Raw genomic sequence first — 14,625 nt, 5'->3', positions numbered from 1 at the left:
AGAAATCATTTATTTTGCTATGTAAACATGTCTTTATTCAGCAGAGCACTTGCAACGAGTTTAAGCCCCTCTGCTGTAGAATGGATATATTTTCCTGGGGCAACAAATAATTAGAAGTGATAAGCTGAAATTAAAAAAAAAAACGAAAAATTATATTAAAGTCAGATGGGGATCAAAGGATAAAGAATTGTCAACGGCGCGGCAGGCTGCACATTAGCTTCTAAGGGAAGTGAGAAGCATCTTCTTTTAAATAGAATCCAAAGAAGTGCTAGGGAGCACAATGCTGGGAACAGCCTGCTGTGAGGTGGGGAGACCTTCTGTGAGTTTGCTAATTTGTTCCTTCTTCAGTACTCTTTTTGCTCCCTTGTGTTAAGATGCTCAGATATTTTGCTCCTAGATATTGCAGAATATTTATTTTTTTTAAAAAATTACTTGCATTTAGTACTTATATAACTGCATTTGTACCTATAATTCTTTGACCTGACATGCAAAAATATTGACATCGGGTTTTAAGATTTCTAAATCAAACATTTGAAATCTGGCTGCTCCTGTGGTCTCTGTGCGTTATCACGTACTCTGTGCTGTCTTTCCAACAGTAGCCCTGTTTCCTTTACCACGCAGGACCCACCACCTATTCAGCAGCTCCTCTGAGCTTTGATTTTGTCCTCCTTTCCAATGTTCCTTCTCTCGAGGGACCGATGGCGAGGGAAGGGGCTCTAGGGAGCGTGGAGGATGGATGAGGAGTCTGTGGGGAGATTTCACAGTGGCCTTTGATTTTGTCTGGGAGATGGGACAGGATTTATTTCAGGACAAGGAATCTCCTTCCCCAATATGCACTTTTTACGGGAGAGATGTGGGCTCTGTGTGCAGCTGTGCTGGGAGGGGGGAGGGTGTATGACTGGCGGACAGATGGACATGACCCCACTCCTGGATCCCCTTGTGACTGTGAGCACCTTTTAAAACTCCTTTCCCTTGAAATAAACCTACAGCGCGACCCGTGGTCTGTTAGGGGCTCAAAGACACCCGGAGAAGATGATCTTCAGAGAGCTCAGCTGTCAAGTGTGAGCAAGTTGCACACAGTGCTGAGCACACACAAAGATCTCTTAAAGATTTATAACTTGACCAAATCTGGCTGGAATTTGATAGGGATGGATGAACGTATTCACTTAACAAAGGCCGTTCTTCCCTGGTCCCTGAAATCCAATCTGTTGCTCCAGGGTATTGAAGCCTGAGATCTGTTTATGGAAAAGACAGAGAAATTTGTTTAACGTCAGTAGCACAGCAAAGTATTTACCTTTGGTTTTATTCTCAAAAATGGTTGGTATATCTTGCCTTAAATTAAAAATAGATTAAAAAACGCCACGCTTTCCAGCACAAAAATGGTCAGTGCAAATGTTAATTTGTCAGAGTAATAAAGAGCAAAAATCAAGATCTTACAAAGGAAAACGTTGACTAACCTTAAAGAGGCACACTGCTATTAACCTTCCCTTGTAGGACCTTCCTATGACCTGATGTAGCTGCAGCGTTTGCTACCGTAACCCCCTGTACGGGTGATAAAGCCCATGTCCTCCCCACCTCCTGCCTATCTATAGTGACATTTGGATTTCCTGTATGCTACCTTCCGACAGCTTCTGTCTTCTATCCAGTCAAGTAGGGAGCCTTCAAAATACTTAAAAATAAAACTACAACGAAAGAATTTATACAAAATAAATAAATAAATGAATAGTCCCTACAATCCATTAAAAGTTCAAAAGCTCTGCTGTTTTCATCTGGATGCATCAATTTAAAACCATACGCACTCTAGCAAAGGTGGCTTGAGCTTGGAGACAGCTCATAGGCTGGCTCAGGACATGGGATGGAGAGATAGGATACTCTGGTTTTGTAGTTAAATTGCTAAAAGCAGACAAAAACACTCCAGTTAGTAGATTCTGGTGAAGACCTTTGAAAGCAAAGAAAATAATCCTATCTGTTACTGAATAGCTCTATTAAATGATCAGAAAGAGCTCGGCACCACCTTGTTATCTGCACATGACCTCTCCTGAGGCATCTGTCGCCAAAAAAAAAAGAAAAGGGAAAAAAAAGAGGACAAATTAAGCAAGCGCCTCAGACCGCTGCATTTGAAAGCAGATCTTCAGGACAGGGACGCTTTCCATAGAGTCATTTCAGGCAAAGGTCACATGTGTGCATATAAAATAATTCCTGAAAGCAGCGCCTTTGTCCTCCAGCCATCTCCCAATGGAGCCATTGTCCCGCCGGGGCAGCTGTCACCCTGACTTCAGCCGCGCGGCATTGGGATCCCAGGCCCAGGGTGGCCAGGCATCCCCCCGGGAGCCGGCCCGGGGCCGAGGCAGCCCGCGACCTCCCCGGACAAGTGCATCTGCTGGGAGCCGCTGCCGGGGCCAGGGTGAACTGAAGTTTCCGCATCAAACTTCAGTCATGGAGAAAAAAGATCCACTGGTACGGTAGGAGCATCTTCCCTCCCCTTCCGTCCCATGTGTTTTTCTGGCTTGTTGAAGTAGTCTTAAATAAACATAATTACAAGCAAAGTCAGGCTATGAAGTAGCGTGAATGTGTTTTTGCCAAGTGCAACTTGGATTGGGATTTGGCAAGTTGGAAGTCTTTTCAATATGCATTCAGGGGTGATGTTGGAAGTGCTCTGATTCATAAGTAAAGTAGAAAGTATTATTTAATGCACAGAGAAGAAACTATGTTTAAAAAATCATAGTAGATCTCTTATAGCTTGTTTTACCTTCTGGAGATGCCTTCTCTCAACATTTTTAATATAAACTGCCTTTCATATGTATTGTTTTCTTATAGCAATGTTAAAATTGGCATCCAGCACAGACACAAGCAAAGTATCTTGCTTTCTGTTTGTATTTACCTCCTACAATATTAATATTAGGCAAATATGTAATTACAAGTTTAAAACTCACATGTCACTTAGCTTTTGATTTATATTAAAATTTCCAGTGTCTGGAGCTTCACTGGCAAAGTCTTGGGCTTAAAGTCAATCTGTTTAAATAAGGTTCCTATTACAGGGACTTCTACCTAAGCCTTTTTATCCAAAGGAAATATATGAATTTCTTTAATCAGGGCAGTAACACCTCAAGGATCTGTAATTTTTTTTCATAACCCCTTATGCCACAAATGTAAAGTGCTAATTAGAGAGGCAAGTTGATAAGGAGTTAATAAAGCAGTGTATGCCCTGTAGTTTCCCCTCCATATGTTTGGACTCATAATGGTTTTGATTACTCTGATTTTGAAGTATTAATCATCGCGTCCCTCTTTTGAGTCTCTTTTGCTTCTGATTTGCTTAGATTTTAATTGTGATTTGCTTCTAATTACTACTGATCTGCGTAAGCTTCCCGTCAGCATGCGCCGGTGCTGCGCAGGCTGCTCCTTCTTGCCACCGCATCTGTGAGGGAAACGCTGAGCTCTGCAAGTCAAAGCGGGGCGCTGACTCGTCAAATTCAAAAATAGAGCATTTCTGTGGCAAAGCAGGTATTGCTCCCCTTGTTTGAAAGGCTTGCGTTACCGAAGCGGTGTCAAAGCTCCTGTCTGCAGCTTACAGGAGTGCCCCAGACCCCCTCGGTGGACCTGCCGTGGGGAGGTGGGCTGGGGGCCAGCAGAGTAGGGCCCAGTGGGTAGGGAGAGGTAGCAGGAGGATGCCTGTACCTGAAAGAAAGAAGAGGTTGACTCTGCCCCTACCAGCAGCTGCCCCCAAGTGACCTGCCGAACTGTTCAGGGGCAGCTACGGACATTTTTAGATTAAGAAAGAGCTTCTCTTGAAGTCCAAGGCTGTGGAACTATTTCCTCCTAGCAGGCCTGTATAGGATGTTAAAAAAACAAAACAGTACTCCATTTGTGTTGCAACATTTATTCTACAAAATCTTGCCTTATTTCAGAGGATGTAATAAGATGGTTAAACCATGAGTTTAAAGTCACCGCAGCAGGGAGGTTTCCAATTATTCATAAAGGATGCCAGTGGGGTTTGAATGCCAGGTAGCTAACGATATGTTAGCATCATTCTTGAAAGATGGAGCTGTTAATAACAGCACTCGGAAGCAGCCTTTACCCAGGAATGCCAGGTGTAATCCTTTGACATCAGTTGAACTGGAAATGGAGGTAATGAATATTTCTGAGAGCTGAATGAAAGGTGGCGGCATGAGACTGTTCCTGGCAATGCTGGGGCTAGCACCACCTTGTCCGAACTCCCGTGCGCTATTGTAAGTGCTCTTCTATGGCACTTCACCAAATTAACGGTTCACTGACGGAAATGGAGGAAAACGTGTTATTGCTGACACACCAATAACACAAACTGGTTTTCATGTGCTTGCAAAGCTGGAGGAATCCTTGACCTCTGGCACACCTTGCGGGACGGGGGCTTTTGAACCTCCCAGCACCGCTCTCCCCATGCTGCCCACGCCAGCCCAGCTGGGATGCACACTCCCTCGGCCTCACCACCAGGTGAAATGGTGACTATGTCTGCGGGGTGTTAGACCAAGTGACCTCACAGGCTTTCTTTGTCTCAAAAGCCATGAAACTGTGTGCACTCCATGCATCTAGAGTAAAGGAGAACAGGGTCACTGTCACTTTGATACACAAAGAAAAGTAAACACATATATAAATACATATAGGCTCTGTCAGCATTGGAGTACTATTTTGCTGTTGTGTACTGTTTAAATTGTGTTGCTTAGAAGTTCCAGTTGCTAGTGCTGTACATGAAAAATTGGATTAAAAGAGATTAAAAATACAAAATAATAGCAGGTGCTATTAGGCTCAGCTCCTGTCTTCTCGCCCTGAGACAGACTGAGCTTTTCTCCTGTTGCAGATGGACCATTTTGCTCCTAGCTATTGCAGAATATTTATTTTTTTTAAAAAAATTACTTGTATTTAGTACTTATATAACTGCATTTGTACCTAAAATTCTTTGACCTGACATGCAAAAATATTGACACCGGGTTTTAAGATTTCTAAATCAAACATTTGAAATCTGGCTGCTCCTGTGGTCTCTGTGCGTTATCACGTACTCTGTGCTGTCTTTCCAACAGTAGCCCTGTTTCCTTTACCTTCTTACATCTGTGACTGGGAGATAAATTGTGTCCTCAGATGCCTCCTCTTCTAACACAATTCCTGTCCAGCCAGGACAATTCCAGCCAATTCCTTTCTGTGTGAGACTTCATGACCTCCTTCCACTCTTTTTATTGGGAAGTACCTCACAAGTTTAATCTATAAGCATGCTCCTTTGTTTATCTAATTTCATAATATCTTGTTGAGATTTTTAATAGAAAGCTGTGGTGGGTTGACCTTGCCTGGCTGCCAGATGTCCATCCAGCCACCCTCTCACTCCCCTTCCTCAACAGGACAGGGGGAGAGAGAAAACAAAAGAGAAAAGCTCGTGGGTTGAGATAAAGACCGATTAGTGTCATGGGCGAAATAGATTCAACTTGTGTAAAATTAATTTAATTTATTGCCAATTAAAATAGATTTAGGTGGTGAGAAGCAAAGACAAAAATTAAAACAGCGCCTTTCCCCCACCCTCCCCCTTTTTCCAGGCTCAACTTCACTCCTTCATTCCTGACTCCACCACTTCCTCCCCACCACCCCGGGTATCCCACCCCGGGTTGTGATCCATCCATAACAGCCCCTCTCTGCTGCTCCTCCCTCCTCACACGTTTCCCTGCTCCAGTGCGGACCCTTTCCCCGGGGTTGCAGTCCTTCAGGATAAACCCACTCCACTGGGGTCCCTTCCATGGACTGCTGGGGAATGTCTGCTCTGGCACCTGGAGCACCTCCTCCCCTCCTTCTTCATTACCATGGTGTTTGCAGGGCTGTTTCTCACACTTTTTCCCACATTCCTCACTACCTGCACAGCGATCTTCACCCTTTCTTCAATGTGTTTTACCAGAGGCAGCCATCTTGGCTTCAGTGGGTCAGTTGGAGCCGACTGGGACCAGCTGGAGCCGGCTACGTCCAGCCCGGGACAGCCCCGGCCGCTCCTCACAGAGGCTGCCCAGCGGACCCCACTGCCAGCGCCTGGGCATGGACACCCAATACAGAAGCCTTAAATCTTGACCTCATATCTACAAAAATAATGGACTCACAGCCTCTGATCTTCTGTTTCCATGTATTTTTTGACTATTTAAAGATTTTAACCTGAAAGCCTTCTAGTTTTAGAAGACATGTCTGGCTTTACTATCACTCACCTCTTCACTGGCTTTCTCTTTTTTTTTTTTTTTTTTTCTGAGGACTTCTTGGGAACTCATCCTTGAACATGACCTTATTTTTCCCTCCCATGTCCATCTGGTGTAAAAACCTGTACATCATTTGTGGAACACGGTCAGAATTCCTCCTGTTCTTCTCCTGAAACCCTCCCTTCCATGGCAGCTACCTCACACCCCCATCACTGCAATTTCCCATTTTATTCTCCTCGCAGCTCTTTTTTTCTTGCTGCCTGTTAAATAGGATGTTTGGCCGAGGTCCTTCCTCTCACCCCTGTGGTGCTCAAAGAACTTGGGAAATATTCACTAGCCTGGGTGATACCACTTTGTTCATACAGGCTTTTTGATTTAACGCCAAATTTCAAGCTTCTGTCTTTGTATTGGCGTGTGTTGAAGTGCAGGTGGCCATTGGGACAAGGCAGGGTGTGCTTCCTAGTGTGACAGGCCACACGTGCGCTTAGCCAGGACTAACGCATGAGGAGATGCTCCCAGACAGGTCCATGCACTTGTGTTTACCCACAAAGCAACCCACCAGGTCATTCTTCTGCCAGACATGGACAATTTGCAAGGGGGGAACGCGTGGACTTGAAGAAAGGATGATTTTACTGCTCTGTGCAAAAGTTGTCAGAGTCAGCGCAGACTGGGCTCCCCCAGGAATCACTCCAGGTTTTACAGAGAGCGCCGTGCAAACCTGGCACAGGATTTGAAGACTTCCCTCAGCACTTTGCAAACAGCATAACAAAGCAGAGGGGAGGAATACAGCCCAGGGATGCTCCATCCCACACTCTGTGTTCTCAATGACTTCACTCCAGCAGCTCAGCTCTGCAGAATTGCTTCAAACTGCCCTATTCAAGTGCAAGTCCTTGAGGCAGGATTTTGGTGCAGCACTCCTGACAAATAGCAGTAAAAGGGGCAAAGAGAATAATATATAAAGGGCAAAGAGAAAAAATTTCAAGGTAGAAGTTACTACCTAGAGAATATTTGCTTACTTATTGCTGTATATTTCCCCTTACAGAAAAACCTTTTCAGTCCTATTAGCTGTATGTGCCTGGTGCCATTGATGAATATGACAGCTGAAAAAGTTTTCTGGCCACAGCAGGAGAACAGGGAACGGGCCAAGGGCTGGTGGGAGTTACTGGAGCTGGGACAGGATGGTGGTGAGGATCCCGTGTTGTGGCAGCAGCAGAGGGACTGGGGGATCAGCCCTGCATCAAATTCAGCGTTAGGGCTACCAAAAGCTGGGATAGAGAAACTCTGATTACAGCTGCAGGGACTGTTACAAATTGCCACTCCTTCAGTTGCTCCAGTCTGCAGTTTGGTATGTCAGCACAGCCTCTGACACGAGTGGGATGGTGGGAAGAGGCCAAAGGCAGCCTGGTCCTCATCTACATCAGCATCAGTGCAGAATGTTAGGTGCAATACTTTCATTTCTAAGATTTAATAGGTTGTATAAAGAGAAAGTATGAGTTGTTTCAGCCATCTTTGGAGAAAGAAGAGAATGAGCTTGTGGCTGGGGTCTGGTACCTGCAGCAGGTGACCCATGACGGGATCTGAAAGATGGGGATGAGGGCTGCTCCGTCCAGCCTGAGTGTGTGGCTCAGGCCTGGAAAGTCATTCCTCAACGCGTCTCTTGCCACCCCCAAAAGGAATTTGGGCTGAGACAACAAAAAACATCCTGTGGATGAAAATACAGCACTATAAGGGGGGGAGGAGAAATGTCCAGGTGAAACAACACTTTGTAGATAATGAAGTTGCTATCACCTGTAAATACTTTCTTTCCTTTCTTTCCATGCTGAGGCTGGACAGCTAAGGTGGCAGTGAAGACAACAGGCGAACCCGAAACAAGGTCACCCCTTTGGGGTGGGACAGAGGGAAGGGATCACTACTATAAAATTGGGTGAAATTCCCTTGGAGCTGATGGCCCTTCATTCAGTATAAATGTAAGCAGCTCTTAAATGCCTCATGGATAGCCAAAACAATAGGATTCCTTTCCCTGCTCAGGGAAACAGCATTTTTTTGTACATTCTTTGTAAACGACAGGATTGTACTAAAGAATCGATTGATGCCACTATCTTAAAGATGCCTCTCTTAAAGAAATCAACCCGAAGGGTCTCAATCTCAGCTGGCTGCCAAGTCCAGAAGGATTCATTACTCAGGTCATTTGTGCTTGACCACATAAATTCAATGCATCTAAATAGGCTCTAATTTTTCAGTGTCCTTGAATGTATATTGCACTTGTGCGGTACAACTGAAACAGAGCATTAACAATAGACTAGAGCTCGTGAGGACGGTTTCCTCCCCCCAAAGCCCCACAACAGGGGGAACAAGAAGGAAGGATTCCCTTTGGAATCTCCAAAACTCCACTCTCCTCATATATTTTTTTGGGGGGTTGGACTAGATGATCTCCAGAGGTCCCTTCCAACCCTATGATTCTATGATTTTGTCTCTTTTCACCCCCAACACTGAGATGTCTTTTTCTGCACTTCCGTTGCTCTGCCCAGTCAGACTAGTGTTCCCTACAGACGGTAGGAGATGGCTGTGACAGCCATGGGATCTCGGGTGCCCTTCAGCCACCGTGCTGTCCTGGCAGCTGCTGCTGGCAGTGTCAGGCCTGGTTTATTTTGCTGAAGCTGCCACCTCCCCAAAAGCCCCGTGTCTGCTCTGTGCCCTCTGTCCTGCAGCCTGACTGTGTCCTGCAGCCTGACCGTGCTTCCACCTGCCCTTATACCATGGGGCTTTGGGGTTGGCGTCTTTGTTTTATTTATAACGAGTCAGAGTAGTAAGCAATGAAAGCAGTTTTTCTAGTGTCGTTTTTTTAATCCAATATCTTCAAAAACCATGCCGAATTATCTGCAGAATCAAGCAGATGCTTCAGCAGGCTTAGGCTGCCTACCAGCAGGGGTATGAACATGAGGTTATAGTCCCATATTCATTTGCAAAACAGCTGACGTGGCCTAAGCTACCACAGAGGAAGCCTGTACGTGCTCCTGCTCTGTCTCTGCAAAGTGAACCTCGTTTGCCCCAGGGGTAGGGGTGCTCCTCCTCTCCTGAGTTCACCTGTGTCGCCGGAAGATACTGCTTCTCCCTGCCTGCTTCCATCGCCCATACTGGCTTCTTTACTCAAAGTCTGTCGGTTTTTGCTTTGGTTTGGTTTTTGGTTTGGTTTGTTTGTTGTTGTTGTTTTTTTTAAATGAGATTTAATCACAGTATTCCTCAGCACCAGGCTGGAGGAAGATCACGCAAGCAATGAAACTCCAGTGGTCGGTCGGGTGCAGTGCAGAGGAGGAGGAGGAGGAGAGGCAGTCGGGCAGGGCAGCTCCTCACCTGAAAGGTTGAAATATTGAATTCACAGGCCTGAGTGGCGACACCAGGCACTGGAGGCCTTTCCTTAGGCTGGCAAAGCTATGGCTGGAAAAGGAGGTGTCTCCACCCTCTTCACCAGAGAGGTAGTTTATTCAAGTCCTTTTTTATATGGGTTGGATCAGACGTTGCCTTCAAAAGTGCTTGGTTGCAGTGTGTTGGAGAAGGGGCAGCAGCGGACAGTGGAGGGGCACTAAATTAAATAGCCACAGCTGTTTTTCTGGCTCTCTGTGGATGCTCAGCAACATCTGTCTCTGCCCTGAGAAACTTCAACATATATAATTACAAGCTGACTTTAGTCTTGTCTGATGTGAAAAAGGGATTTACTGGGGTGGGGAGGAGATATATCTCTTTTCTGTGAAGGCCGAGCAAAGCAGAGCTGCTTTTGTTTTACAGCAGTCGGCAATCATTAAACCAAGGAGCCGAATATTTCTGAAAATCTTGTATCGCTAGATGAAAAAAAAAAAGATGAGCTAGAGAATCAAAACTTAACTCAGTAAACTATTTGCTTTAAAATACTGAAGTAATCTATTAATATTAAATTGGACAGTTTCCCTACAGTCTGCTTGTTTAATCCATTAGAAAAAATGATTCTTTATTCCTTTCCAAAGTTTTATGCTGAAAAGGTAAAAAAAGTACTTGCATCAAAAAACTTTTGATAATCCTTATGCAAACCCATGCTAGCACAGAGCTGCATACTTTTTATTTCTAGCACTTTCCTTCATTTTTTTATATTGCATTCCTGCAGAGCTTGAAATTTATTCTGTCACACATTATGATATGGCTTTAACAAAAAACTTCCAGCAATGGATCACATTGTTTTGTTGTTAAAATGTCGCTTTTACTTTTCTCACCCGGGGAAAACAGGGAGTACTGTTCCAACAGGATGTTTTTCCCTTTGTACTTATATTTGTCATCTTTGCACTTGGCTGTAATCAGAAAAAAAAAAAAAAGCTGGCATTTAACTCAAGTGGTGGTGACACAGTTCAACTTAGGAAAATTTGTGATGCTTGGAAAGTGGCCCATCTGTCCTAAATGACCTAAAAAAGTAATATGCGATTGTTTTAAGCTTTTGTGCTTTGCCATTAAAACAGGCGGCAGCAGATGCATGTTCAGAAATGCGGCGAGCTGAGCGTACGCTTCGGTGACAGTGACACCACTCCCCTGGGAGCAGCAGCGAGAGGCGGGGGGAGAGAAAAGCCTGTCTGTGCTCTGCCCCCTGCTCCCCTGGCCGTGGGGTGCTGCTTATTTACAGTGCCCGGCTTGGGGTTCAGAAGCGGTAGCAGTTTTCAGCTCACTGTATCTCACAGGCACGCTGCTTCCAGGCCTGAGGACCAGGGAGCTCCTCCAACTGCAAACCCTGTAAAAGAAAGGGAAAATTTTAACCTGTTTTGACCCACAGCGTGGCCCTGGGAGTGGTTGGTTGGGGTGAGGGGGATGGGAGTGACAAGGACGAGCCAGTCTGCCAGGACTGCTTGTAGACAGTGTATCTGGACTGTACCTGCTGGTTTTATTTCTGTTCTGAAGGAAAAGGGCAGAAAATCCAGTTATTTCCAAGCTATTCAGGTACCTTACTCCTCCCAACAGCTGTGATGTGTCTTTCAAATAAGAGCTAAATCAGTACCCCCAAAAAGGAGTTGCAGATGGGGCTAAGTCTGTGACAGCGTTAACTGTGTCCTCATTCTATGCATTTTTCTTTGGGCAGAAGCCTGTGCCGTTCCTATTGTACACTCCTCCACATACAAGTTCATGGGGCCACTCGGTCAATCAGATCAGGGAGTTTAGTCGGCTTTTAATAATTGTTTTTTGTTTTTTTTCAGAGGTCATCTGAAAAAGATGTCCTGATTTCTTCAGGATTTTATTTAATAGAGGATTTCCTTCTCTTTATGCTGGCCTGGTTGCATCTAGTGCTGCAGTCTTGCAGTCCTTATGCAAATAAAATAGCTCTTGCACTTGAATTGGACTTGTGTGAAGTAGGTTCATGCCCCAGGAGGCCCACAGCCTTTTTAAATCTTAACTACAACACTGTCGCAGCCTGTCCTATGTTCGTGCATTCGTTTACCGCGCCAAAAAAGCTTTCGTAGGTACAGGCACCATAACAGCAGCCAATTCTTCAGTCTTGAGATGCCTCCTTGTGCGTAGGAACAGGTGGAAAATGTGCCCACCTGAGGACCTGTGGGGGAATCCTCTGTTTCCAGCCTCATCCCGCTTCCCTTCTTCCCCAAAAGAAGTATGAGTGCTGCAGAGAATGGATGGCCAAAGCCTCAACTGCAGGCAAGCTGACAACAATATTCATAGTGGCATATCTCTTTAAACCGAAATCAAATGGAGTTTTGCTGTTTAGAAAATACCAGGGTTTGTTTTTTTTTTTAGATTAGCGAGAAGAAAAATATTAATTAAAATACTTCTTTTTTTTTTGATCCAAGTGCCAAAAACATTAAAAAAAAGAGATTTAAAGCAAACAAACAGAACTCTTGTTTGGCAAAGAAAACAAACTCAAAGTAAACAAAACGGTATTAATTATATCCACATTTTACTTGTAGGGAAGAGATTAGCACTTGGAAATTTTTTAATCATAACCAAGCCTTGAGCTTGAAAAGTGTGCCAAAACAGAGTTTGGGGCGAGGATAAATATGATTAAGTAAGAGAGATGTGGTACAGGATTATTGTAGAAGCCCCACAAGAAGCTTTATATACTCAGGAAATTCAAAGCTAATATTCTACTGAGAAAGGTTCGAATGAGGGAAACGATGTACATACAAGTTACAAAACGAAACTAGGAACGTGAAGTCTCGAAAACCTGCTTTATTGCATCTTTAAGTAGCTTTCCCATCTTTGTTCTGTTTGATTTTGTTTGGGTTTTTTTCTCTTTTCACTTTAACTCATCGTTTTTAAAGGGTTACGGTTTTTGCGGAATGGAATAGGTTGTATCACTTGTAAAATCCAAATAAATTAACAGGGATTGTATGTGGCACATACAAGGTATCCTTGAGGCCTCCAGGCTACTGGTAGAGTAGGTGGGTGATTTTCACACCATGGAAGCCTACAGCTTTTTTAAAAAGATGCCTCTAAAGCCATTGATGGGCATCTGTGATACCTGTCACCATCTCAAACAGAGGAAAGCAAGGATGAGGACCTGAAGACATACTTAGCCTCGCATGGACTGCATTAAAAACACATATGGGCTCTTTGGCTCCATGTTTTGCTCATTCATCCCCTCCACGAGAGGTGATTTTTCATCATGGAACGGTTATAATTCTGCAGCATGCCAAAATTTTTATATACGGCTATCTTAAGAAATATAATTCTGAACTCAGTGCATTTTGGTGAAGTATTTGTGTTCCTTCATAATAATAATATTGTCCAGAAACTGAACTGGGAAAACGTTAGTTTCTTTGAAGGTTATGAAGGTATGCATTGTTAATGCTGTTATGTCATATATGTGGTTCACAGGGAGAGGTGTAATACCCTGTGTTGGAGCAGTTGGTCTGTTAGCTGTAGTACTGCCGGGAGGAGGGAGACGGGCATTCAGACACGCAAAGCTTTCTTCACGTCACTGAAAACCTGTCTCCTTTTTCCAGCTACCCTAGCTACTCTGACAAAAGAGGTGACCTTGCTTCTAAGTCTTGCTTTTTCTTGCGTGTGGATGCAAATGGTGATTGCACATGTAGGACACACTTAAGCTAAAGCCCTTCCTCAGGCATCAGAGGCAGCTTCAGGAGCTGCAGTGCTCTCACCAAATCCACAGCCCTTGTTTTGCCACCCAAACTGCCATATCTGACATGGGGTGTGGGAGAATTTATTCCCGTACTGCATAAACCCATCCTTTTTTTCAGCAGGCTGCCCAGTGGGGTTTCAGTCCTCATCCCAGTGAGTATGCAAGTGTTTTGCATCAGTAGAGCAGAGACTGGGACTCGGGTCCTCCCTTGGCTGGGGGTTCCTCTTCTCTTTTTGGGTAGGCAGAGCATGTAGGCCCAGTCTCGGACAGCTGTACACCCAAGACACCTGTGTTTGGTGCAGGACGTGGTTTGGTAGCCATCCTGGAAGGGCATTTACAGGAGGGTGAGGCAAGGAGGGATGCGACGTGCTTTTCTGGTTGACGTGCTTTGTTGGTCATCCTCCGTGAAGTTTGGGTTAGATCTGGGCGCTCACCTCCCGGCCCTGTGAACCCTGCAGGCGTTATGTAGGGTGCTCAGAAATGTTGATGGGCCTATAGGTGCCTAAGGCACTTGGTGCCTCAGGGGCTGGGCTGTAGTAAACTGCAATTTTGAAGACTTTAATTTGTCCGTGATCGTCCCTGAGGGTCTGGCACCCCTTTATGGATCTTTCTGGCCAAGAAAGTGATCCTCAGCAGACTCCTTCAGCACACCAGGCACTACAGTTTGCATACCTCTCCCCTCAGGGCGGAGATGAGCAGACAGATAATTGGTGACTGTTGTCAAGCCTCCAGGTGTTGTCAGGTGGTGTTTTGAGGCACTGTGGTGAGGATGGTGTACTTTCATGAGCACAGCCTGATTTGTGGGTCTTCCCAGTCTCATGGGGTAGCGGTGGGCACGGTGGTGCAGCTCCTCCGCAGTCGGTCCTGTGCCCTCTGCCAGGGAAATCGCCTCCTTGCCAAATGCAGTTTTACATGTGTAAGAACAAAAGAAACTGGCAGAAGCTGCTGCAACTCTCACATGTCCTAAGCCCAAGGAAGGGACGGTCTGACCCTTGTCTCTGCTAATAGCTTCTTTTCCCCTATACCCTGCCTGCCCCCTTAACACACCCATGAGAACATCTGTGTCCTCTCCTACCCGTTATGGTCAGATTGTAATTTTTTGTTTCCAAACCAGCTTGCCAGACATTTGAAATCTACCACTTGCTGAAGTCTTTTGCCTCCATCACGTAAAGAGGAATTCTCAGCGACCCTTTTTTGGGGTCTTCAGTGGTACTATCACAAGCTGAGCAGATATAGGTCCTTCATCCTTCAGTAACTCTTGTGTATTTTTTCTGGCATACCCAAGCTGTGCAGTCACTTTTCTGGGCTCCTGTATATGGCTATAGC

The 14,625-nt window shown here is 45.0% G+C and overlaps 1 protein-coding gene across 2 annotated transcripts in view; it reads left to right on the top strand.

Annotated features, from left to right (window-relative positions):
* The first annotated feature begins 2,166 nt into the window (after positions 1–2,166).
* Positions 2,167–14,625, top strand: part of ENPP2 (ectonucleotide pyrophosphatase/phosphodiesterase 2) — a 74,933-nt gene continuing 62,474 nt past the window's right edge. The window contains exon 1 of one of the 2 annotated variants that reach the window (XM_074577721.1): positions 2,167–2,457. In XM_074577721.1, the coding sequence (XP_074433822.1) occupies positions 2,236–2,457 (222 nt within the window). In that variant the 5' untranslated portion in view covers positions 2,167–2,235. The remainder of the gene's footprint in view (positions 2,458–14,625) is intronic. The other variant, XM_074577722.1, reaches the window with a different exon arrangement.

The sequence above is a fragment of the Larus michahellis genome, chromosome 2, assembly GCF_964199755.1.
Source record: "Larus michahellis chromosome 2, bLarMic1.1, whole genome shotgun sequence".
Lineage (NCBI taxonomy): Eukaryota > Metazoa > Chordata > Aves > Charadriiformes > Laridae > Larus > Larus michahellis.
Note: the sequence above shows the minus strand (reverse complement) of the source record. Positions and strands in the feature narration are given on the sequence as shown.